Source organism: Molothrus aeneus, chromosome 13 (assembly GCF_037042795.1).
Source record: "Molothrus aeneus isolate 106 chromosome 13, BPBGC_Maene_1.0, whole genome shotgun sequence".
Classification (NCBI taxonomy): domain Eukaryota; kingdom Metazoa; phylum Chordata; class Aves; order Passeriformes; family Icteridae; genus Molothrus; species Molothrus aeneus.
Window position 1 is genome coordinate 4,747,263 of NC_089658.1, and position 27,044 is coordinate 4,774,306.

General features: G+C 40.0%; 2 protein-coding genes across 3 annotated transcripts; one reads left to right on the forward strand and one right to left on the reverse strand.

Annotated features, from left to right (window-relative positions):
* Positions 1-8,829, forward strand: CHRNA3 (cholinergic receptor nicotinic alpha 3 subunit). Its single transcript, XM_066559162.1, has 6 exons — positions 1-262; positions 2,581-2,720; positions 2,788-2,832; positions 3,977-4,086; positions 5,169-6,180; positions 7,630-8,829. The coding sequence occupies exons 1-6, from the start codon at positions 103-105 to the stop codon at positions 7,756-7,758; spliced, it is 1,596 nt and encodes a 531-aa protein (XP_066415259.1). The 5' UTR covers positions 1-102; the 3' UTR covers positions 7,759-8,829.
* Positions 8,830-25,834, reverse strand: CHRNA5 (cholinergic receptor nicotinic alpha 5 subunit). Of its 2 annotated transcripts, none has more exons than XM_066559165.1 (6): positions 25,704-25,834; positions 16,761-16,912; positions 16,427-16,471; positions 15,071-15,180; positions 13,324-14,146; positions 8,830-11,338 (listed from the first exon to the last, which is right to left on the reverse strand). In XM_066559165.1, exons 1-6 carry the CDS (start codon positions 25,807-25,809, stop codon positions 11,177-11,179), a joined length of 1,398 nt encoding a protein of 465 aa, XP_066415262.1. In that variant the 5' UTR covers positions 25,810-25,834; the 3' UTR covers positions 8,830-11,176. The 2 variants fall into 2 exon arrangements, with proteins under 2 accessions (XP_066415262.1, XP_066415260.1); XM_066559163.1 differs by having other exon boundaries at positions 13,315-14,146.
* Between the last annotated feature and the right edge of the window lie 1,210 nt (positions 25,835-27,044).

Sequence of the window (27,044 nt, forward strand, 5' to 3'; positions counted from 1 at the left end):
CAGCCTGGGTAGCTTGAAAGGGGGCAGCATAGCAAAGCTAATGGGAGCTCAGTGCGCAGAGCTGTGCTCAGGGTCCTGCCGCCTGCTGCTCGCAGGCATTTCATGCATCGAGGGAGCCGAGCCCTCCCTGCTGCCTGTGCTCCTACAGTCCTGGCAGTGCAGCTCATCCTCAACAGCCTCTGTCCACAGGCAGTAATTCACAACACCATGGAGAGCCTGAACACTCTCCTTCTAACTGCTGCTGTTTGCTTTCTCTGTCAAGGTGAGTGATCCTTAATCTGTTAATCTTTGATGGTGAAGGCAGGGGAAGAGTGATCCTTAATCTGTTATTCTTTGATGGTGGAAAGGGGAGCAGGAGATGGTTTTGGTGCAAATTGTTTTTAAGAAGTGCAGAAGCGCTCTCCAACCTAAGGAGCAAATGTACAGAATTGTGGTACAGCTCTTTCTGTTACATAGCTTGTTGTTCAGTGGGGGGGGGGGGGTGTTTAAGTTTATCCTTGCAAAGTAGTTAAGTAGTCCTGATTGAAAATGCCAAACAGGACACATAAAGCCATTTTAACATGAAGGAAAAGCACCTCACACATAAAGGTGTGGTTTCACATATTGCAGAGAAGATAAGAAAGTGACAACATTAAAGAGCTTTAAGTATGTGCTGCAAACAGCACATCTCTCTGCAGATAGGGAAAGCACAAAATAGTTAAACAAAAAAACCCCACATGAATGCACTGTTTCTTCTCTAGAAACAGCGGATGCTAGATTTAATTAGAGTGCTGGTACCTGTAAAAAGGCTGGCAGTTTGGGATTGACTATAATAGTTGTTAAGATCTAGATTTAAAATTATTTACCTAAAAGACTGGGGGGTATTTATTCCAGGAAATCTCAATCTAAGAGATAGAAGATATCAAGAAGTAATATGGGCAAGACTGGCAGTTTAAAAGTGTTCATTTTTTAGTTAGCAAATTGACTTGAATGATTTCACTAATCTGAAAACAAAATTGTACTCCAAGTGAACAAGAAAAGGCACAAGGGGTTAAAATCAACCAAACAAAACCAAAAGCAAACAAAAGACCTTTTAGCTGAATAGTTTAACATGAGGGGAACCCTTGTCTTAAGGAGAGGTGAGGTCTCAGAGATTCAGAAGTAACACCTGCTTTGTGTAGTCTGTCACCTGCAGATAATTCTGCCTCCTCTCTTTTTCTACTAAAAACAGGCAGAAAATAAATGTGTCCTTGCAAATATTCATATTTCATATATATCCATATTTCTGTTTCAAAGGAACTGTAGAATATGTTCGACAGACTTCAGTTTGTGCCTCTGTCAAATTTGCATAATGACATTAATGACAAAACGATTTTTCTGGTGTTTCAGTTGGAATTCATGAGCATGTGTTGTCCAGAAGAGAGTTTAAGAGATAGCCCCCTAAAAAATAAAAGGCCACTGACTTCTAATAGTGTCAGGATGGTTATTGCCTAGATTGATAGTAAAATTGCAGTGTGAATTACAGGTTCTCACACCTCATCCTGAAACAGGTCAAGTACCTTGTTTTTTAAGAATTTCAGTTTGCAGCTTTTTTCTTGGCCACAGGGTAGGATGAACTGAATTTATGAGTGGCAAAAGGACAACAGGAATCTATTATAAATAAAAACTACTTAGAATAATAAAGGGGTAAATAGCAGATTTCTTCGAGTGTGCTGAAAAGTCTTTGAATGTAACAGTTAATCAAATTTTGATCCTTTTAAAAATATATTTCAAGAAGCAGGCCATTATCCTCATTATCCTCCCTGTACTCATGCAATCATGACTCAGACTAGAAAGCAAACTTCTCGTTTTCTACTGCAAGGCTTCTTGCCCCTTACCAGAGGCCTGGTCTGTTGGGCTACACTTTCCTCTGCTCCACATCCCTGTGGCTTTGCCAGGTTTGGGAGACTGGGACTGTGAGGGGAAAGGGCTTTTGCATCCCAAGTTCCTCAGTAATTCCCCGAAACTGTTTTTTTAAAACTCATTTGCAGACGTGTGTTAGAAAACCTGTGCCGTAGCATCACCTTTCACTGCTCTCCTCGCAGTCCAAGCGAATGCCCCATGGCACAGTGCTGCCCGCTCAGGAGGGGCTGGGGCTCTGCCCAGCGCTGCCGAGCAGCCAGGGCCGTACCGGGACAGCCCTGCCCGCACGGGGCTGGGAGCAGCCAGGGCCGTACCGGGACAGCCCTGCCCCGCTCGGGGCTGGGAGCAGCCAGGGCCGTACCGGGACAGCCCTGCCCCGCTCGGGGCTGGGAGCAGCCAGGGCAGTACCGGGACAGCCCTGCCCCGCTCGGGGCTGGGAGCAGCCAGGGCCGTACCGGGACAGCCCTGCCCCGCTCGGGGCTGGGAGCAGCCAGGGCCGTACCGGGACAGCCCTGCCCCGCTCGGGGCTGGGAGCAGCCAGGGCCGTACCGGGACAGCCCTGCCCCGCACGGGGCTGGGAGCAGCCAGGGCAGAACCGGGACAGCCCTGCCCCGCTCGGGGCTGGGAGCAGCCAGGGCCGTACCGGGACAGCCCTGCCCGCACGGGGCTGGCCCCGAGCTCACCCCGTGCCCTCCGCAGGCTGCGGCGGCTCCGAGGCCGAGCACCGGCTCTACGCGGCCCTCTTCGAGAGCTACAACCAGTTCGTGCGCCCCGTCAAGAACGTCTCGGACCCCGTCATCATCCAGTTCGAGGTGTCCATGTCGCAGCTGGTGAAGGTGGTGAGTACCGCCCCGCCGGGCAACGCGGCAGGGCCGGCGCTCCTCCCGACACACCTCTCTTTTCCAGGACGAGGTCAACCAGATAATGGAAACCAACTTGTGGCTGAAGCACGTAAGTAGCGCTCAGTGACAGCCCAGAGGGCACCAGCTCACTGCCCCTCCGGGGTGGGAGTGTTCCCCGCTCCGCCGGGGCCGCAAGAGCCGTCCGGCCTGCGGGGTCGGCGCCAGGCTCTGCTCCTTCGGGGCACAGACGCATCCCGGGACAACCGCCCTGGACAGGAGGCCAGGAGAGCATCATTAGGGAGGATCTCGGGACAGCAGCCCTGCACAGGAGGCCGGGAGAGCAGACCCGGCTGCCTCGCTCCGCGCCGCTGGCGTCGCCGGAGCCGTTCCCCGGGGCGCTGCTGCCCCCCAGCGGCCGCCGCCCCGCCCGGCAGGCGGGGACAGAACGGGAGCAGCGGGGACGGGGAGGGAAGGGACGGGACGGGACGAGACAGGAGGAGAGCAAGGCTGCTACACTTGCTGCAGTCGCTAAATACAAGATTTTTGCTCTAGAAATTCCAAATCGCTGCCTTGGCAGACAACGCAAAGGAAGCACCTCGGCTCGGAGGTCGCGCACAGCGCCACTTGGTGCTGGTTAGCTCCCGTAAAGTCACAACAAATGAAAAATGTGTACTTCATGTTAAAAAGGCTTTTTAAAAATGCAGTTGCTCACTGTTGCAGTCAGCCTAGTAACCAACTTAGTTCCCACCTTTAGCTTGATACTCAAGTTCATTATAATGGGGTTTAACAAGTGCTAATGACAAAGGCCGTTACCTGAGCCATAACACGCTGGAGCTCTCTCTGACCCTCAATTGATGCTCACAACTTGTGCCACCAGCCTCCAGGAACTTGTTTCCACTGTCCCATTGAAACCTGTTTTTTTGAGATCAAAGTTATTATTACAATCCTACACTCTCTGAAAAGAGAGTGTCTTATTCCTTCTTTCAGCTTGTTCCAGCTACTAAGTAGGCATTCCTGGGACAGCCACATATATTTAAGTCATATACGTATATAACATCTAGATATCTAGGCCCCCCTACAATCTGCATATGAACAAACAGCACACATATGTGTTTGTTAAAGAAATATCTAAACACTGTAGTATCCAAAATAAATCAACCCAAGAAGTGATATGACAGCACTTGGTTCAGATCTAGTCCACTGAATTTCATTTCTTCACAAACCTAACATGGACTCATTTCTACCATAATTAGATCTGGAATGATTACAAGCTTCGGTGGAATCCAGCAGACTATGGAGGTGCTGAATTCATCCGAGTTCCATCTGGCCAGATCTGGAAGCCAGATATTGTTTTATATAACAAGTAAGGCTCTTGCGTATTTAACTTCTTAATTCAGGGAGAGAGGGGTGATGTTACCAGCTCTAAAAAAATCAGCAGCAAGTTCACTGAATGCACTGAAAAGCTGCTTTTCAACACACATGTGTCCTGCATCCCCCCGCTGCTGTTCTCACCTTCATGCCAGCTATGTCAGCATCCCTGGGCAGGAGCCAGCTCTAATCTGGAGCTGCAAGTGAGCAGGCCAAAGTGAACTTGGCTTTTCGCTTTCACAAGCCCCTGCAAGTCACAACTTTAACTGAAAGGAATGCAAATTCTAGCTTTTTAGCAGTCAAATTCACAATTTGACACCTTTGATAAATAAAAGCCACAGATAAAGCTTACTTTAGATGTCAGTTTCTGAGACTGTAAAGAGCCAAACCATAACTAAATGGATCTGTAAGAATGCAATTCTCATAGAAATACACTCAGCTACACAGATCCAAAACTCAGGCCTATGGATCAATAGTGATGCCATCCTTTCCTAACTGGGGCCTTAAAACTTCAAATTACCCTTTAATTTTACTTTTTCATATACTTAACTGGATCATATAAGTTAGCAAAGTAGGACTTAACCTCTTACTAAATACCCTCCTTATGCAAAGATACACCCCAACCCTAATCCCTCCTTCCATAGTTACTACCTGCTCTGTCCATGGAAGAGGTGGAAATACCAGTAATATTCTTATCACCCCTTGAGTTCTGATGTTCTTGATCAATCTAGAATAGAATAGAATTAAATAATTCAGTTGGAAAGGCCCTACAAGACTCATCTAGTCAGACTGTTATTTACCATTTTGAATATTGATTGCACCAAGCCATGCTATTAATAAGGGAGAATATTTGCTTTCAGCTCCTCCTGGTGAGTTTATAGAGCTGTTTGTTTCAGTTTAACCACGCAAATTTATGATGGTCACTTAGTCAGTCTTGCATGAGCAATTCAGCTCCAAGTAAACAAGTAATGGCTGACTTTGCCAAAAAAGATTAAAGAGTTCATGTATATGATCTGAATGTATGAAACTACCTGGAGTAGATAATTCTAATTTTTGCTATTTTTACTTGCTTTACAGTGCAGTTGGGGATTTCCAGGTTGATGACAAGACAAAGGCCCTTTTAAAATACACGGGTGATGTGACCTGGATACCTCCAGCTATATTTAAAAGTTCATGTAAAATAGATGTAACCTACTTCCCATTTGATTATCAGAACTGCACCATGAAGTTTGGTTCCTGGTCTTACGACAAAGCCAAAATTGATTTAGTTCTAATTGGCTCGACAATGAACCTGAAAGATTACTGGGAGAGTGGAGAATGGGCTATAATTAAAGCTCCTGGGTATAAACATGACATCAAATACAACTGCTGCGAAGAGATATATCCAGACATCACATATTCTCTTTACATCAGGCGTTTACCTTTATTTTACACTATCAATATGATTATTCCCTGTCTGCTGATTTCTTTTCTGACTGTATTAGTTTTCTATTTGCCCTCAGACTGTGGTGAGAAGGTGACACTCTGCATATCAGTGCTTCTCTCTTTAACAGTGTTCCTTCTTGTTATCACAGAAACCATACCTTCTACTTCCCTGGTAATTCCCCTTATTGGGGAATACCTCCTTTTCACCATGATATTTGTAACTCTATCGATTGTCATTACAGTATTTGTACTGAATGTGCACTACAGAACACCCAAGACACACACAATGCCCGTGTGGGTGAGAACCATTTTCCTGAACTTACTTCCCCGGATCATGTTCATGACAAGGCCCGCCAGTGATGAAGAGAGTAATCAGAAGCCAAAACCATTATTCACTTCTGAGTTTTCAAACTTAAATTGCATCAACGGCTCTGAGAGCAAATGCTGCAAAGATGGCTTTGCTTGTCAAGATATGGCCTGCAGCTGCTGTCAGTATCAGCGCACCAAGTTCTCGGATTTCAGTGGCAATCTCACTAGAAGTTCAAGCTCTGAGTCTGTAGATCCTATGCTTTCATTTTCAGTTCTGTCACCAGAAATGAGAGATGCTATTGAAAGTGTGAAATACATTGCAGAAAATATGAAAATGCAGAATGAAGCAAAAGAGGTAAGAACATATTTTACTGTTACTCAAACTGCAGATACCTTTTGCCATTAGAGTGTTTGGTAAGAAAAAGATCTCAAACAAACAGACAAAGAAGATAAAAGAAACCATTATTCTTTGCAAGTAAATTACACAAGCTGTATTACAAATATGTGCAATTTTGAACTTATATAATTGAGAAGCAGCTCTGCTGCACAGTGATCTCTTTATTGACAATATATATACCGAGTGAGGCACATTAAAGGGAACACACCAAAGCATCCATCCCATGAGAGTTTAAGTTAGGATTTTCCAAGTTATAATCTTAATAGTGGAATTTGCTGACCCTATGGCCTGTAGAAAGTTACATTCTCCCTCCCACAGCTTACCATCAACAATAGAAATCTAGAGTGAATGTCCCTCACTGTGATGATGGTGCTCACTCTGTTGCTGCTGCAAAGTGCTGTAGCTAAATGAGGCAACTGCTGCAAGACAGGGACTGGCATCTTTCATAAAGCTGCATTTTAATACAATAAAGGAGAAAAAAAATGAAAAGGTTTTTTTCTACCATATTCCTCAAACATACTATGAGCAGTAGCCACACCATCACAGTTTTTACATCCCCAAACTATAGCACTTCATTCTAACTTCACTTTGTTTATACTTAAATCAGAAATCTATTTAGGTTTAGATTTAGTTGGTACAGAAAATAAAGGTTGTTTTGGGTTTTTAAGTTTCCCTTAACAAACAAGTTCTAAGCTAAAAAGAACAAGTTTCAAAACCAACAAATTAATTTCTTATCATTCTTGAAGAAAAACAAACAAACAAAAAAAAAGAATTGTAATCTCAATAGTAACTAAAAATGATCACTGAGTAACTAATAATATATAACATATATAATACTTCATTATCACTCTTGCTATAAAATTCACTGTAAAAAAAGAAAATTAGAAAAATCAGGGGTTTTTTGAAATGTGGTTCCCTCTTTACATGAAAGGTAGAGATGCATTTTACATCATGCATGAAAATGGTCAAATTTCAGTACTACATAACAAAGTACCAAATAATTATATACCAATTAATCTTTGCTTTTTACATACTACCTAAAGGCCAGTAGGAACAGAGGAACAGTCTGTTTCAGTAACATTTTCTGGACAAACATGTTCATCTAAGAATGTAAAGTTTTACACTTTCATTTTTGGAATAGAGAAGCTGTGTCTCCTCAAGTCCAGTGTCTTGGTGAAAAACCTTTTGGATTTGAAGCAGCAGCTTTTGGCTTTGCTCCAAAGAGCATATTCAAATAAAGCTTCTTCAAGATGAATTTGTCAGTGAAAACAGATGTGTAAGCTGTGTATTCATAAGGATATCTACATACAGAAAAAACTGTGCTTCTTTTATGAAACGGTATTACTGCTAATGCAACTTATTCACCTAATAAACATGCCAACTTGCTATTCTTTTTTTTCTTTTCAGATTCAGGATGATTGGAAATATGTTGCCATGGTAATTGATCGTATTTTTCTATGGGTTTTCATCCTGGTATGTATTCTAGGAACAGCAGGATTGTTTTTACAACCTCTGATGGCTGGAGATGAAATGTAAAAATTAACTAAAACATTGTCAAATCAAATAAAACTGCCAATCAACTCTGCATCCCTTTCCCAGCACCTCCTGTCTCTTCCATGTAGTAGAACAAGGATCTCTCTTGGCTTCACCTTCACTTGACCAAGGCAGCTTTGTTCAAAATGCAGAAAAAGGAATTTGGAACCTTTATGACAGCTAATCTCAAAGTGATACAAGCTATGCTTTACAGCTACTTCCTGCAATCACTGGAGAAGATGGAGGCAGTATGTTAAACTTTATAGGAGTGATTTAAGAAGGGGTTAATAAAGAAATGGAAAATTACACGAGTATTTGGAAAGTCACGATGAGTCGAATGCTTTGGGCTGTTAGGTTTGTTTTGTAGTCTGGTCCCAAGCTTCCTCAGAGCATGCCAGGATCTTCTGGAAGGAGTTCACAGGGAGTTCCATGAATACCCTCTCAAGGACAGAAGGGTGGGAAGCACAAGTACCAAACAGCTGGAGTGCAGGCATTGCCACCTACTGTACAAACTGACCCACACAGTGCAAGAAAGGACTGAGGAGGGGTTTAGTAGAAAAGGAGAACAAATAGGTAAATAATAGATGGTGGTAATAAAGCAGCCATAAAGCAAACTCTGTGTATCCCCAGACTGCAACGTATGTGAAGGCTGTCAGAAAAAAAAACCTGCTCAGACCTAATGATGTTCAGAATTGTGTACAAGTAAAACACACAATAAGACAGTCTGCAAGTGATGCAAAGGATCAAAATACTCAGATAGGATAGTTTGGATACAGAGGCATCCTGCTGTAGTGAAGTGTTTTATGCCAAGGTAAGGCAGGTAGACAAAAATAGTCCTGTAAAGTGTGCTAAAATTGTTGCTTAGGCATATATATTCTCTCTTTTTTTTTTTAAATCAGTAACTGCAGATTATTTAAAGAGCATGAATAAAGAATGCAACAAAACACTGTCATCAGATCATATTTTGTAAAAATACGAACTGTTCTCTCTGTACCAAACCAAAAACTTTGTGGAAATACAGTGTATCAAGTGATGTAACGTTTATGAAAATAAAGAGAATCAAACTGTTGAAAATTGTGCCTTTTTTTCATTTATTTTGAGTGAGTGACAGAGATCTATATAAGGTAGTATTACCTACAGTTCAATACATTCAGCAGTAAGTTACAGAAGTAAAAGTCCATGCTTCTGAGTATAGTAACATTCTCTTGTTTCAGACACACCTGATAAGCAGAAGACCCCAAGGATTCCAGTGTCAGCTGTGTTACCTGAATCTATCATGATCAGACTAGAAGTCCCTAAAAGAAATTCATGCATTTGCAAAAACTGTGAGCTACTATAATAAAGAGAGTGACTCCACTGGACAATGTGCTTGCTGCCCATCATGATGTAACTGGGCAGCCTGGAGACATCATTTAACAAGGGGAAAGAGATGAAATGGAGAGTTAAAAAAAATAAGATATATATATAATCTACAGAAGTACTCACTTGCTTTCTCTATAGGTAAGAGTGAATTTCAGTAATTCAAACCCTATGGAAGACTTTAAAAAGAAATGTTGTATTTGAAGAGGAAACAAGCTATCTGAAGTATTTCTGCAACTTGCACACAGAGAAAGTCATTGATGCATTGTTTAACCTCAGTAATCCTGAGAAGTTAAAGCTCTTATATTAATCAATTAAAACAGATAATCTTTGCAAATTCACCTTGAAAGTTATGATGGGAATAGAGGAAAAATGGATATCCAATATCAGATGTAATTGTGTAACTGAAGAAGAGTAATTCCCTAACTGCTATTATTAAATAAAAAAAAAAAAGTAAGAAAAAAAAGGTCTGCCTGATATCATTTCCCTACCTGGGAGCCTTTAAAAACTACACAAAACCAAGAGTGTCCTGCAGATTAAAACAGTTTGAAATAAATATTCAGTTATATATAAATTATGACATGAGTAATCACTATTATATTTATATTATTCATTATTATAATTAGTGCAGGGATTTTCTAAAGGAGATCCGGGAGAAATATGTATCCATTGTTCAAATTTATAATCACTATAAAAAAATTATTGAAGATATCACAGTTTACATTAAAACTTCTCACCTAAGCATGTTATTATTCATGTAGTAATTCATGCAAACAAAAACTTCCTAAGATTTGCTCTAGCCTGCTCTGCTCCTGTATTAGGCCTACAGGATGCAATTATATTACAAAAACCACTGAAAAAACTTTAGTGTAGGAAAACACCCAACTATTTTAGAGTCTTTTCCAGAAATAAAACTATTAAGAAAGGAAGAAAGGTGGCATTGGAATCAGTGTAAAGAATGCATTTTAGTGGAATAATTGAAAAATTGCAAGTTCATTTTCAATGATCTTAGGAAAAAAGATTTTCAGAAAACTCTAAGTCCTTGCTGCTTAGAGTTACATATGGTTTTTAAAGTGAAAGAACTAATCCAAGGCAGCTCTCAAGTTCAATTAAACAAATGTGAAAATCATTTATCATCTCCATTTGGTTCCACAGCATAGTAATTTATAACCCATTTCCTTCGGAAAGATGCTCCACAAATTCCTTCTGCCTGTGCTTAAAATCTAAATTCTGAGAAACATCCGGACACAGGAAATAATGAACATTTCTGCAAACTCACACTATATCAAATTCTTCATCAAGACTGAAGAAATCTGAATGTTCCAGCCCCTTAGAATACTTATGCTCCTTGGGAAGTGAGTTAACTGCCTTTGGCTTCCTTTCCAAAGCTGATGGAGATATCAATATACACACATGCTTTAGGCTTTTTAAGGCTTATTAAATGCTCATGTTGGTATCACAGAATTAACAAGCTTTAAAATTTAGCAGCAAATTGCACTGAAATTTTATAAAGGCCAAACATGGCCAAATTGCTGTTCTTAGTTGTATATTATGTATACAGGAAGTTTAACTTATATTATTTTAAATTATTCTGGTGAAATTTCAGACTTCTACAACACACTGAAGAGAACTGATGAAAATTCACCTTTGTATACTAAATTGAAATAAGCAACTCTACTGTGTAACTGCAAATATTTAATATTCAGTATAACGATTTATATAGTAATTTAATAATTGGACTACAGTGATGATCATTAAAAATTTGAAATCCTTCTCTATCACAGTAGGTGTCAGAGTCTTCTTTTTTGATAAATCATACATACCATGGCTAGAAAAGGTTCTTTTAATTCTGACCTGGCTTGGCAGTAACTCAGTAGACTGGCAATAAGCAGACTGACTTCTGTGTGTCCTGGGAATGCCATGCTTTAAGATAAACCTAATTTTCTAGTTCTGGATTTTTTTTTTTCACTCTACCAGAAACATGCCTAGAAAGAACATGCATGGAAACAGAGGTACTGCAAAACTTAGAGCCAGATCAGTAGGACACAGCTCCAAAAATATTTTATGCATTTGTACTGCCTATATGGGTAGGGACTATTATACTTGCCCATTTATGAATAACAGGAATAAATAACACAAGTGATCCAATTATTGAAACCAGAAGAAAAGCCCATAAGAACATTCGATCAAGCACCTGAGCAATGTATTTCCAGTCTTCAACAACCTAAAACACAGAGAGCACATGAGTTGGTCAGTGTGTGCAAGAACAGGTAAAAACACAGCACCAAATCCTGCAATTCTTCATTATTTCAAGATAGGCTTTTTCCAACCATGTCCCTGGGAAAACCCTCTGGAGCAATGTTTTATAATTATACTGGGAGTTAGAACTGAAGCAAGCTTCCCTCTGTGAAGATGGATAAGCTATGTAGATTTTGATGCAGAAATTGATCCCGAGAAGCACCAAACATCCTCATCTATAGAGATGAGACTGGCCTGCCATTTTCTAACATACTGCAGGATACATGGCACATGACATCATAATGGAATTCCCAAGTAGGAGTTGAAAGCAAAAGTTTTAAAAACCTCCTAACAACCAAAACCACCAACCCAAACCAAAAAACTAACCAGAAAACCAAAACCAAGCCTCCCAAGTAGTAAATAAAAAATTTTTTAAAAATTGTTAGTACAGAGCAGCTGTTGTGTTACAAACAATTGCTGAAAGCTGCAAAGAATTATACACTGGGGAGAATACTCACAGTAGTTTCAAGACTACTTTTTCTTTTTTGATAAAATTATTCATATCTATACACAGTTTTGCAAGTATTGCAGATATAATTGTGCAAGCAAATTAAAACCCTGCCAAACAATTGTCTTGCATTTGAACTGGAGCTATCCATGTTTCCCAAGCCTAATGCTTCCTAAGATGTAAGGCTACAATAGCACCAGCTGTCTAGTGTTTATTAAGAACTTTTACAGTTAAAGCTTGCATTCTCTGGAGCCCAGTAATAATAAAACAACTGAATCCCCAGTCAGCTGTATATTAATTTCCAAGGTTTATAGTAACAACATTACACTTGGAAAACAAAATACTTACTACTTGTCTCTCACAGTGAACCCTTAATTTACAGGAAATTATGTATTTAATAGCAAACTATTCTATTTTGTTGTTCATACAATGCAGATGCTGCTTTAACAGTACAGCAGATACATTTATTTAAAATCTAGGCCACATCCCTTGTGACACTGTCAGAATCAAGTCCTGAGAAGGCACATCAGAGGAAGGCACATTACTCCTAGTCTCCTAGGGGAGAACACTCTCTCAGCAACCAGAGCCTTCTGAAGACAGCAATTCCCAGACTGAAAGAACCTCAGCCTTTGCCATCAGGAACAGACAGTACACCACAAACTTCTATATTTCTACAAACTTCTACATCAGACTGGAAATAGCATTTAAATCTCTGATGTACCAATGGTGCTAGATTAAAGAGCATGTAAAGAAAACAGATTTCTAATGCTCTTACACAAATGTTGTAAACATCCATGAAGGATAATTCAGAGTGCAAATGCACTCTGACACTGAAAAAAAGCCTCTGACATCTTTTGATAAAACTTAGAGACAAATAATAGTAAGGATAGAAGAGAACACTTAGGAAGTCATTGAATCCATGTTTCATCTGAGCACAAAATGGCCAACATATGGCTATAGCCTGTATTTAAATTAATACAAGTTACAGCATTCAAACTGTTTTTATTTGAAATCAAAAGCTGCAAGATAAGCCTTGGCAGTATTTATTTGAAAAATATAAGGCAAATGCATTTTTCAAGATAGACTTTTGGGTACAACATTAAAGTGAAAAAGAGCTCCTTCTCCTGTCATCTCAGCAGTGCTGTAGGGAACAGTTACAGTACATGCTCTTGTCACAGACAAGTGTCTCACAATGTGTAACTATTGATAAGAACTAATAGAAAACAGCAAAAGACTTTTGAAAACCCCAAATACTGCACTGTATCAGCCAAATAGTCTCAGTATTGTACCATATTTGCACTTTTTTTTCCAGTGGAAATAACTACACAACTTTCAGTGAAGTACAAAAGCTGGAAATCTGTAGCACATCTTTAATATGCAACTGCCCAGTAAAGCCCTTGAGTTTCCTAATTTGCACTTGTACAAAATCAGGGCAGCAGGACTAACACACCCACCTCACGGACCTCATTCTCCTTCATCACGTGCCTCGTAATATAACGGATGGAATCCAGAGCTGCTTCCAAGGTGTTCCTGGATGATTCTGATCCATTCACAGTGGCTGTTTCCTCCTTCTGAGCAAAGTACCTATCCACATGGCTTCTCATGCAGAGCAGCTTGGGCAGCTTGTGCAGGAAGATCTTGCGAACCCAGGGCGCCATGGCGTTGTGTGTGGACGAGGAGCGGTGGTGGATGTTGATGGCAAAGACAGTGATCACAATGGACAAGGTCACAAATATCATCGTGAACACCAGGTACTCTCCTATCAGAGGGATAACTTTAGAAGATGATGGAATAATTTCTTCAATAACAAGAAGAAAAACAGTCAAAGATACCAGTACTGAAGTGCAGAGTGAAATTTTTTCACCTTCATTTGAAGGAAGATAGAAGACAAGGACAGTTAGAAATGAAAGCCCAATACAAGGAATAATGAGAAACAAAGTGTAAAAAAGTGGCAAACGTCTAATTATAAATGAATATGTAACAAAAGGATACCAGCAGCATCCATCAGTCCTGTTTCCTTTGCTCCCTGTTGCAGTCACTATTTCCCATTCTCCGTTATCAAAAAAATCTCTTTTGTCAACATCATAATCTTCAAGAATTAGATCAACCTGTGAGCCATCATAAGTCCAGGAACCAAATTTCATTGAGCAATTTTGAAGGTCAAAGGGGAAGAATGTTACATCAATGGTACAAGAACTTTTGTAGTTTGCTGGTGGAGTCCAAGCAATGGTGCCATCATATTTTACCACAGTTTTTGTAGATGTTCCCTCAAAACGTCCATCTGCACTGAAAGAAGAGATAAATTACAGGCAATTACAATGGGCTGTGGGGATGTATTTAAAGAACAAATTATGCTTTGTTATTGTCATTTCAGCTGTCTATCCCTTGATAGCCAAAATTTTGTATTGTCTTCATAGTCAACTTTTTCCCCTCAAATCAGAAGCTAACATAGGTAAAGAGCTTTGGAAGACTGAAGAATATTTTCAAGTCCTGAAAAGATCTGTGCAACTTTCTAGGGTCCCAATGACTTATGAAAACATTGTAAAATGCTGCTCTTTAAAAGCAGGACTCAGCTCTGGTGTCTCTATTAGTAAGACAGAATAAGTACTTTTAAATTCAGCCAAACCATAATTATTGAAGAAAAAGAGTCACTAAACAGGTAAAATCATACTTGTGCCCAAACTTGAATTTACAATCACAGCCTTTTTTCCTGACTCAACAAGTCTGGAAATGTAAAAGCACTGTATGTGCACCTGGGTTGTGCACAAAGGTTAATTCAAAAGTTCTTGTTTCTGAAATCTGTTAATTTTCAAAATAAAAAAGTCAAAACCAATCCAACCCTCCCCTTACAGTTAAATGTACCTGACTTTAATTCCATGCTGAATATGACCTACAACAGCATAATTAGTTACTTCCATCACACTACACTATTTATACCCAGCAATGTGCAAGATATTTTTCTCCAATAAAGAAAAAAGTTCACACAACAAAACGGAAATAACCTTTTCAAAGGGACTAGAAATTCCATTCAGAAGTAAAGCAAAACATCTGAGCACTTAACATGGCAACAAAGTCTATTTGCATTCAGAGGCAAGTTCTTCCACAGGTTCTTCAGCCCACTAAATGTACACATTATGTCTATCCAATGAGCCTCCTAGAAGCAGGTTTTATGAAGGAAATGCATTTTGCATGAAAAGATTCAAACCTTACTTGTCATACAGCACAATATCTGGAATCCAAATAGAATCTGATGGGACACGGATAGATGTTATTCCTGCATAGTCTTCAGGATTCCACCTCAATTTCACATCTATCCATTCCTGTGGATATGTGAGATGTAAAAATCAGTATTATTGGGAAGTGGATTTCAGCAGGGTGATACCAGATGAACATAGATAACAGGGCAATTAACAACAATCAAACTGAACTAAAATCTGCATAAAACAATGAAGTTGCTGAACAGGCATGTAGTTAACTCATTCAGTATTTGTTTTCTGTTATAAGAGCTGCTTGACAATGTTTCTGTACAGAACTTAAGATATGATGTTCCTTTTTCAGAGCATGCATTTATAAGTAAGAGCTATTATAATGTAATTTGATTGTATAAATTAAATTTGAAAAAAAGCTTGTTCTGGATGAATACCAATGACTGGAAGCTAATCAGAAACAATTTCAACATTTTCATTATACAAAAAAACCCCATCAGGCTCCAACTTTTAAAACTGGTTCAACTTCAAGAAGACCTGCAGAAACTATTAAAGAGGACACAAAGAATCATCAGCCCACATGGCCATCTCATATTTGCTGACTAATCTCAAAGTTTTCCTAAAAAATAAAAACTTGGCCTAAAATTACAGTTACTGAAAAGAAAAAACTGGGAAGCAAAAGGAAAAAAATCAAATAAACAAACAGAAAGGAATTAGCCCAAACAAAAATAATTCCATAAGCTAGTAAGTATACCCAGCATCTGCAAAGATTCTTTTAAGTTAAATCAAGAATGATTTGTGAGCAGCATTACCTGAGTAAATAGTGGCAATTAAGTTTAGTACAGGACTCTGAGGCTTTTTCCTGCCCAAACCCAAATAATCTTAAGAGAAAAAAGTATTTCCTTCTAGCAAGCATATTTAACTTTGAAACTGGAATTCTACAGTAATGTATATCAAATAATTTCAAATATCCCACAGGAAAAAGATCTCATAAATATTATACAGAAGAATACACCAGCCATACTTTTCTTAATAAAATCTTTGAATAAAAACTTTCCTGCTGGAGCAGCAATTTATGGTTGGTTATGTACACCTTGGTATATTAAATTGTCATGCAATGCCATATCATATTACTTTTAATCTGGTGAATTTTTATTGACCTTGTTATGGTTTTCTTAAGAGGTTTGTCACAATTAATCCTTTAAAGCACTTCCAGGGCCATTCTATAAAGATACTATGTGAAATAAAATTTCTTGCAAGAGCTAAGTTTTTTGAATATACAATTAACTAGAAAAGTTTCTCCTAAATGTTGATTTGCAGTTATAAAGCTTCAGAAATTTTCATCAATATTTACACATACCTGTTTCAACCATACATTTGTTGTCATCAATTGATTTTTTTCATCCTGTAAAATAAAGCATATATCACAAAAAATAATCTATCCATAGGAAATAGCTGCTTTAGTTCACAGAGGTCTGTAACTTAAAATACAAAACACACTGCTGAAAGCATCCTAATCACTAAATATGTTTATATGAGAACATTATATATTCATCTACAGGGCATTTTTTATTACACAGATAATAATTTAAGATGCTTAATCTATTGTGTTTAACAGGCACAATTATTTCACATGAAATTATGCTCCTTTTAAAGTTACTGGGAAAAAAAAAAAACTTATTTACTATACATACCACATCTACTAGCTGAGAGATTGCAAGGCCAAACTTGATTTTTATTGTGTCATTCAAACGTTCCACTGGACGAACCCATCTTTGATAGTCTTCAAATAAATGCTTAAACAAACGATCTTCACTTTTAGCAATAAAAGAAGGTTCAGATACAGCTGTATTTAAAAAAAAAAATTATTAACATTGATTCAAATGAGCAGTGTACATCTGCATTCTTATGTCCAAACAGTTACAGCTTTTTTTATGCAGAGTTCAATTTCTCATCTCATCCCCTTCTCTCTAGAAGCATGCCCAAGGTCATGGAAGTAGAATTTTATAAAGTTACCTGGTTTTATTGGCATCCTCATACCATTATCACACTTCTAAAATTGATGACTCAAGAACATTAAGATAATCTCAGCAGGCAAAAAGCTCTTACATCATTTACCCAATGCCATGCAACTATGGCACTCCTCTAAACCAGAAAGCTGATCTATGAGGGACTGAAATTCTGTCAACCTACATCCACATCACACACCTGTAGCATACTGCATAACTTGTAATCCAGTTTGAAACTTCAGTCTCTTTGTTTCATGTATTTCTTCTATGTTTGGGCACATTTACCATGTATAAATTTTGCTGCACTTGTAGAGCACTTTCCCTCACGCTGTTTTCTATCTTAGATGCATATGCCAAACTATTTACCAGTTGACTCTCTACCCATTCTAATGTTACACTGCCTAGGATGCACCTTTCTAGTTCTTCTTCATAGCTCTCAAGGGGTCATTTTGGGGAAGATGGAGCGAGAGGGGAGGAAAAAAGGGAAGATCAGAGTCTAGCTAAATAACTTGAGTAAGAACAGCTTTCAAAGGTGTTGTGATAGACCTGAAGATGGCTGCTGCCTCGAGAAGCACAAACTACACACATCACCTTACATGGAAGGGTCTCCAATGCCCAGACATAAGTTAGAATGACCACCAGAAAATACTGACATGTTCTAGATAAAGATTTTTACTACTTACCAATGAAATTTAAAAGGGAGCTATTGCTAAAAAAGACCTAGCAACTGTTATCATCAGTTTAAGGGACAGCATGAACAAAAGAAAGGAGCTCACCACCATCTCTTTTAAATGCAGATCTAAAATATTATTCTATTACATAAATCTATGGCACAACTTCTCTAGAAATCATGTGCTTACTAACAGCATCCATCTAAAAAAAGATGTATCAGAAGCAGAAAATCACCAGAGAATGACATAAACAGATTAAAACCAGAGACAGTCATCCATACAAGGAGAGATTTAAAAGATTAACATTACTCTGTTTGGAGAGGAGGTGAATTTAGTCAACATAACAGAAGTAGATCAACTAGGAACGATACAAGCAGAAAAAACATTGGTAGTATCTAATCTTTCTCAAAAAATAAGCTAAAGGAAACACAGTATCAATTAGAGGCAGCATAAATAATGTCTACTTGAAGTTCATTACCATCAACATTCAATAAATCAGCAATTCATAGACACTGAAGAGGACTGGGATTTTAGACTTGCCTGGCTGACTACACTGTACACCAGGTAGGGTCACACCTGCATAGGGCAGCAGTTCTCATTCCCACCAAACTGGCTAAAGCTACCTCAGAGATTGAGGAACCCTTCCACCACTTGGCATTTGTGGCAGAGGCCTGGCTGACACCACTCAAGCCATTAATTTGAACTGACCCAACCCAGTCCCACGTGACTGCAGCCACTGCAGCCCAGACAAACTAAGATGGGCAGCCCAAGTTTTAAGTTCCCTTGTGTTCATTGCAGTGTGACTGCTGTGCTGCAAAAGGCTCCATGTACAGGTCCTTTGGTGAAAACAGCCAAAGCACTGCAGAGCTCAGCAAGGCAGGTCCCTGCCCTTGGCACTGCAGCTGTGGGGCAGCCCAGTAGAAATATTATTATTTTACACACTAAGCAGATTTCTCTGAAGTGTCATAGTAGCAGCAAAAGCAGAATGTAGCTTAAGAAACAGGATCAGCACAGTGGGAGCAGCAGGACCCCTTTTTTGTCACAGACACATTTTATGAAAAATCCTTTCCTTAGGATTTTTTCTCCTGAGAAGCTGAGAGGCCTCAGGAACAAAATGTAACCAATGGTTATCTGCTGCTGTGGAATGCAACAGGTGCATCTGTGATTGGTCTCATGTGGTTGTTTCTAATTAATGGCCAATCACAGTCAGCTGGCTCAGACTCTCTGTCTGAGACAGAGCCTTTGTTATCATTCCATTCTTTTTCTATTCTTAGCTCGCCTTCTGATGAAATCCTTTCTTCTATTCTTTTAGTATAGTTTTAATATAATATATATATCATAAAATAATAAATCAAGCCTTCTGAAACATGGAGTCAGATCCTCATCTCTTCTCTCTTCCTTAGACCCCTGTGAACAACACCACCACACTTTTTCCTACAAGTCTTACCCTACCCTAATGTGCTGCTGAATGGTTCTTGCTGTGGGCTGAATCAACATTTGGGTTTTAAGACAGGTCACCCTTCTGTTTCAAAATACAAATCTTTCTGACTTGTGGCATGTGCAAAGAACTGATGGGCAACTTAGACTGTACCACTGAGATAGCTCAGGCAGATACAGAAAAACTCACAGGACAGAAGAATTGCTGGCAAAAAGGATCCAGCAAGAGAATGTTGCACATGTACAAGTTACCTTGTAAATGTACAAGTGCCAAAAATATATTTAACTGGTTCAGTATATCCTCATTAGCCAAGGAATTTTTCCTATTTGTAACTATAGCCAGATTTGCCAAGGCCTACATTTTACAGACATCCAAAAGAATGCTTCCTGAAGACACAACTTAATTTCTCTATTTCTATATCCCTATTTCCTGAATTATGAATGGTTTTGTGTATATTTCAGCCTAATATTTCATAAATACTTGATTTTTATATTAGCATTAATTACATTTCCCTCCTCCAGTTACAACTCTCAACTGAATTTAAGACTGACTATGCAGCTGGGTATTATCTCTCAATTAATTGACCTTGAAGCAATGCAGAGGCAAAGTTGCACTTTCACCATTTCTGTGCTCCTGTAAGACAACCTCCTGTGCAACAATAGAGCATCTTCAGGGTACATGTTGTTTCCAGATGAAGCTTCTCTTAAAACACAGCATCTCCTCTGCTATGCTAAAAGGGGATATGTTCCTTTATATATATAAAAGGGGATATGTTCCTTTACTGCTTTATATACTTAGATTATTTTTCAAGCATTTTATACTCAGACCTATAGTATACTCACTGATCTATTACAATGACCATTATTTACTAACAATACAGTTCAATTATTTCTTTCTTTCTTTATCTGATCACAGATGTATCCACACTTTTCAATATTTCTAGTTTATTCTCTTTATTAATACGTTGGGGCAAACTGGTCTAGAAAAGACTTCTTTAACAAAGGAGAGCTCCATGAGGAGCTGGGAATGGTAAGAGTATATTAAGACTTGGCAAAAACAAAATAAGTAATCACCCCTACCCTGTACATTTTATTTAACATGGCCATTCAAATAATTTGTTACACAGACTGCATATGTTTTATATCTCTTTTCCATGTATCTATGATTTTAAGATTACAACAAGGGGCTGTGATTCTTAGTTACTCCTTGTATTAACATCAATAAAAAATTGTGAAGAGCTGGTGACAAGTGGAAAAAATGTAAAGAGAGGAAAACAAGTAGAACAGTCTTAGTGGCTTAAGGCAGCAGAGTACCTCTGCTGGCTGGAGAAAAACAGAAAGAGGTTAAAACCTGTGACTAGCAAGATTAGCAAACAAACAACTCAGAGTACAATCTCATACTAAATCAGATGGCAAGAGATTATGGCAACACTCCCCCTGCCAGCAGCTCAGAGTACTAAAAAATACTTAAAAGATCTGTAGCCTTTGAAGGGCAGTTCTAAGCTGGCCTGTATTTGTGTGGTTTCATTTCTATTGAGGCCAGGGAACCTCTGCAGCTTAAATCAAAGGTGGCTCTCTGCACTGTTCAGTGGCAACTCCCAATGACAACTCCCAATGTTTTCTTTATTATTTGCACCTTCAATTCTTCTCACTGCCCCTCAGTGTAAGTCCACATTTAGCAACAAAAAAACCCCAAAACAACACACCTAAATCACATATGAGGTTGGATGGCCTAAATTTTAATTCTGCACAAAGGAAACAAATGTTTATGCACAAAGCAGACTAATGATTCAATTTTTTTAAACTCTGAAGTAGCTGGAGAACGCTTTTGACAAAGGCTATGTAAAAATTCTAATGAAACACTTGACCTTGAAAACATTGTATTTAAAAATTGGGTTCCACCATTTCCTCCATAGGTGTTTAACAAACTTTTTTATTAAAGTACTTTGGAAGAACTATTTAGAAAATAGGGTGAAACATCACATGGGCCTCAGATGCATGAGTAGCATGATGAAACATGTACATGTCTATTTATCTTGATAACATTCTCAAGTCATAATTTCACATGGGCTGCTAATGGCTAACTTTTTAAATGTTGTAGATAAGAAACAAAAGATGGGTTTTACAAAAGAATAACACTTTTGTAATTTACTGTACCATTATGGGATTAAATTTCCTAGCATCTTAACATGATTTAGCAACATTATTCCTTTTATAAGAATTACCAGTGAAATACTTAGTGTTACAGGCTTGATTCTAGACATATTTTCATAAATCTTTGTTTTTAAATAGGGAACACCACAGTCCATGCTTCTCCAAATAACAAGCTTTCTTTGAACTCTGTATTCCTCTGCACTTCCTTAGATGAAGAGTCTAAGAGACAGATTGGCAGTGCAGTGTAACACTGTATCATTATACATTAAACAGCACAGTTCAAAGCATTTTCTAATTTAAACAGTGTAACTCAAATCATTTTCTAATTGACAGAATTGAGTGTTAATGATTTCAGGTTTTCTTTACATCACTACTGGGTGCAAAAGGAGGCCCATGGGGAAAGGGAAAGGGTCATTTTCTAGAAGTGTAATGTTAACATTAGAATTAATGTTAACATGGATATTCAGAAGTAATATATATTACTTATGCATATTTTTAATCATATACCATTACAGAAAAAAAAAAACCCAAAAAAACAAACCCACACTACTAAGGACAGTAAACATTGCAAAACATCCATACTTTGCAGTTAACATTACATTCTTTAACTCTGGGGTATTATAACACAAACTTATCCACAAATCTAACTGCTAGATACTACAACTAATAATTTCCTTGGAAATCTGGAAGGTGAAGGAATATATACAGAATCCCTGCCTTCAGTACTCTAGTATATTTAATGAGATGATCTCCCATCGTTACTTCATTAGGTAGAAAAGACAGGTGTAATGTATTAAATTGAAGTTTTATTTTATACTGATTCCTCTGACCCTTTGAAAAGGATCATGAGTCATACTTCCTGCATGGTCTTTAATTTTTTGGCCTACTTTTCCTTCTATGCATTAGCAATTGCCCAGAATCCAATCACAGTCAAGCGTTTAATTAACAGCAAGCATTTAGAAAGATCACAATCATCTTAACTAGGATGTCTGTAAGTTAAAGCAGCAATACTAACTTTATTCTATTTACTGAATAGAAGTCAGAAAAGCCAATGATTACATTCTGAACTTTCCAGAATTATCTTCTCTTCCCCTGTTTAAAAAATAAAGGTAAACCCTATCACCACACTGACAAGCATGGAAAAGGTGGATTAAAGTTACTGGGAAGATTTGTGCCTTCTCTCTTACCTAGCACATCAACCTCCAGCCAACCAGGAGCAAAATAAAATGACATATATTGGACATGAAACTGTGAGGAACTTGGAACTGCAATACTGCTTAGTACTTACCAATATGCACAGAGGTACAAGAGCTGCTCACAGAAAGTAGGGAAGGTGTTTCTCACATTCAATTCAAATTTAAAATGTTAAAGGTACAACTTGATGGTTGTAAAGGAGAATGAAACTACTCCCTAACAGCTTAGCAACAAGGTATAATTATGGCACATATTTCTGAATACACGTACAAGTTTGGCTAATAACCATAAGAGACTGCCATGTAGTTTGTAAACTCACCAAGAAATAGATGTGAACTGACAGTCAGTCTTTAGATTAAGAGCTAATTGAACCACCAACCATTCCTTTCTGAGCGCCCGTGCTATGGATTCGAGGGCAAGTCCACACCCCATGCCAAAGAGCTTCAGACCTCCCTAGAGACACGGCTGGCACAGCAGTGACAGTGACAGTGACCTGCAGCTGTACCTGCAGCCTGTGCCTGCCCCAGCCCTTCCTGCCCCGCTCACTGACACCAGCGTGCTCCACTCAGCTCCCACAGCCAGAACTGGGATCCTCCTCCCTGCCCAACAGCCAGGCCACAGGAAAAGGTGCTGCATGTCAGGGAAAATCCTGTCCTGCTGACGGCAGGAGGACGTTCCTGTAACAGATCCAGGATTTTGGCATCTCTCTTTGTACCATTTTCAATCATTCCATCATTTTCACTGATTGCTGACACCAAAGATGGATGTGAAGTCAGCATTGAGGAATGCTGAAATCAAGCAGCAAAAAGGCTGTACAGAAGTGCAGATAGCACAAGGAAGAACAAGTATGTAGAATCTGGTAAGTAAAACCATTTATAAATGTAGAGGCTACGTGTCATGGAATTAAACATAAATCTGAAATGTACGTAAAACTTATGGAAAAGTTCCCTTATGGAAATAAGAAACAGGCCAGGGCTTCTCATTCTCACCAGCTGCCAGTGCAGCCCTGGGCGCTGCAGACTTTGGGCACCAGCCTTACCTTCTGCCTCAGCAGTGTTTTGCCCACTCAGCTCCATTCCAGTCTTGGATACACTGGAACACAGAATCCTACAGCTCACAGAAATCAGCTACATTGCTCAAAACCAGATGAGGAGATTTCAAAACCTATAATATTACAGAAACCCTGGGTTTTAGCATTCTAAAAAGTGGGAAACTATGCAAGTATTTCCTTCCACAGTTCCTTCTACAAATCAACACAGGCACTTCTCCACGAATCAAGGCTCACATTTATCCCCTTAAGAACCACTAAGGAAAGCACAAAATATTTTAAGAGAAAAATCACAAGAAACCCATACAGGCAGGAAGGTTTGCAGCTTTCTGTTGGGGAGGGAGAAGGATTTGATCTGTTAAACTGAGTGGAAAATGCCTGGGTGCATGAAGTGCCAGGGAAACACCATCACAGGTCTGCAGCACAGCACAGGAGGGCTGGGCTAGAGGTTGTTGTTAACCTCAGCTCCATTTGGGTATTCAAGTCTCACTTGTTAGCTGAAAATTCAGAGCAAGCACAAAACATACTTTGACTGTATTTTAAATCAGCAAGTATTTTCTCCTGACAATTCAGAGTTAGCCAAGATAAAATATTGGTTCACTATTAACTGAAGGAAACACTAAATTAATTTATAAGCACTCTTATAGCAAATTTCATTTTATTTTAGAAAAAACAAGTTATGAAAAGAAACTTTAGCCACACTGTATAAAACCAATTCTCAGTGAAGTCAAAACTGCTGGCTTGTGCCAAAAGGCAAAACCTGGTTTATCCTGACTGCAGGTAATTCCATGCAGTCCTATAAATCATATAATGTAACATAATGATTTTGCATCTTCTGTCATGAGGAACAGGAAAAACACTACTTTTCCAAATGTTGGGACAAAGAATAGTCTTTTAAATCACATTCAGCAATAACAGACTGAGTATTTGTAGGCTGAAATAAAACTTAGATGTTGGTACAATCAACTTTCCATAAACTATATTTACAATCGCTTTTTCAATTTTCAGTTAATATAAAAAAACGTTCAAATTTATCTTTCATTAATTTTCTGTCTGCCTTTAATTGTTGTGGTTATGGTTTCAAGACATTCTGCAAGACTCTTGGGAATGTACTCACAAATTATATCAGCGCAACATTTTGGAACAACTGTTTCTAAATAAATCTGCGGAAGAGAGGTGATTTTGCTCCTTTAATCTTTGTGTAATTCTATAAACACTCCAGCTTCACATGCTATTTTACATCCTTCAACTCGGAAAGTTAAATCCTGATTAAATTATGAGACTGCCTCTTTTGAAGTCAAAGAAATGATGCACGACTAAACTAAAGACAGTTGTGTTATAAATACTTAAGAGGGTTGTTTTCATGTGCAGACACATCCGTATGCGAAATTACAGTTATTAAAACATATTCTGCAAGTTGACCTCTGTACCAGATGCAGAGCATGCATCACAAACCTACAACTGCACCTCCTCTCAGAAAGTGAGCAGACAAAAACCTGAAAGCTATAGCAGCTGAGATCTATAAAGCGTTATACATATGCACATTTAGGAAGTGTATGTAATGTAAGGAAATGTGAGGCATTCAGGACTGATAATGCATCTGAAAAGCTATAGTTTAGCACAGACATTTTCCCCCTCTCCTGCGAGGGGGCAGCCCTGGTGAGCCCGTTTGACAGCGCTCCCCGCAGGTCCCGCTTGTTCTCCTAAAGCCAGCGCAGCCCCGCGATCCTCCCTCAGCAGCCGCCACCGCACCCGGCACCTGCCTTACCTTAACCTCGGCCGGGAAAAAGTTGACGGCGCGGAAAACGAAGCTGCTGCGCAGAGAGCCCCATCTCCGACAGCTTCCCCCCGCACAATCCCGCCTCACCCCGTCCCCTCACGGGCCGCTCCCTCTGCCCGCGCTTCCAGCCGGGCAGGGCAGCGGCGCCCGCAGACCCCCGGGCCACGGTACCGCCCGCTCCGTCCCCGGCGGCCCCACACAGCGCCAGGAGGGCTCGGAACCCCCGGCCGGCCGAGCCCTCCCCTCAGCCACTCTCCTGGCTCCTCACCAGAGCGCTTTTCACCCCTCACTCTTCTTCCCAGCGGCCGACCCTCACCCCCTGGGGCCGCCCCGAGCCGCCTTACCCGCGTGTGAGGCTCCGGGCTGGCCGAGCAGGGGCGCGCAGAGCCAGGTGAGGAGGAGCACGGCCGGAGGGCGGCCGCAGCACAGCCACGCTCCGCACCCGGCCATGGCTTAGGGCACGGCCCCCGCTCGCTCCGAGCCCCGCGGCGGGAGCCGGGAGCCGGGAGCCGCTGGGGCCGGGCGGCGCTGGCCCCGCCCCGCAGGGGCCGTGAGGAGGCGCGGGGGGCGGGAGCCTCGGACCGCGCGGGCCCGGCGCCGCCGCCGGCCGCCCCCGGCCTCGGGAGCCGCTCTCAGCCCCGCGCGGGAGCCGGTGCGGTCGGAGGAGCTGCTGGCAGTACCGCGGGGAGGAGGCGGCAGCGCTGCGCCCTCAGGTTCGGTCCCCGTGCCCGTCCCGCCGCCCGGGAGCGGCTCCTGGCGGGGCTGAGCAGGTGCGCGGCCGGGGCCGCTGTCCCGAGCGGCGGCTGCGGCTGCTGCAGCACCAGCGCTCGATAACCCCGGCACAGCCACCCGGGCAACGCCGGCTGCGTCTGCACTGTGCTGTTGGGAGGGTGCGAGTGTAAGTGACTTCTGGCGAAAAAAAAATATTTAATTTCCATTGCATTTGAAACACTCTGTAGGGTTTTTTGTTTTTTTTTTTTTTTTGTAAGTTTCTAAATCAGTACGATTTTTTTAAGTTTCTAATTTAGAATATTTTGGAACTTTTAATCTAAGATAGATAAACTAATGCAAGCAAAAAAGACGTAGGATATTTCCACATCTTTAGATATATTACAGATATACAACATATATAATAAATACTCTGTACAAAACACCACTTTTTTCTGTATCAGATAAATAAAATCTATTACAAAAGACAACTTCCAACACACACATTGTGAAATTTAATCAGTGATTTTTCCTAAATCATCTTAATGGAAATTTATAGTGTACACATTGCCAAAAAAATAGAAGCAGCTGGCAATAACACATTTTTTACATCTAAGACAGTGTTTAGTATTTCATAGAGAGAAAAGACGTGGAAGGGCTAAATGACTTTACTGTGTTTATCAGCTTGTACGTGAAAAGTGCTAGACACCGCATTCCTCAGGAGAATAGTCCTTATTTAACTCAAATAATTTTAGCAACTTTATACCTTTCTAAAATGAGCCCTACCCAAACAGCAATTGCATTAATCATGTTGTTGATTTTACAGAAAAACTGCATGTCTCTGTGTAAACAGTGAATCTTTTCAATGACCAAAACAGAATACTGGAGCATTTCAATCCCTTTCTTAATTTTTAGACCCATGTTTTTCTGTACTATCTTTTCCTGCAGCCATATTTGGGTTGTGCACGTCTGTGCAG

Excerpts from the sequence above, each read along its gene's own strand:
- CHRNA3 (XM_066559162.1), top strand. The coding sequence starts at position 103 with ATGCATCGAGGGAGCCGAGCCCTCCCTGCTGCCTGTGCTCCTACAGTC. Across the intron at positions 263-2,580 it reads TGTTTGCTTTCTCTGTCAAG|GCTGCGGCGGCTCCGAGGCC; the intron begins GTGAGTGATCCT and ends TGCCCTCCGCAG. Across the intron at positions 4,087-5,168 it reads GATATTGTTTTATATAACAA|TGCAGTTGGGGATTTCCAGG; the intron begins GTAAGGCTCTTG and ends CTTGCTTTACAG.
- CHRNA5 (XM_066559163.1), bottom strand. The coding sequence starts at position 25,809 with ATGGCCGGGTGCGGAGCGTGGCTGTGCTGCGGCCGCCCTCCGGCCGTG. Across the intron at positions 16,913-25,703 it reads GCCCGGAGCCTCACACGCGG|CTGTATCTGAACCTTCTTTT; the intron begins GTAAGGCGGCTC and ends TTTTAAATACAG. Across the intron at positions 14,147-15,070 it reads GATATTGTGCTGTATGACAA|TGCAGATGGACGTTTTGAGG; the intron begins GTAAGGTTTGAA and ends CTCTTCTTTCAG.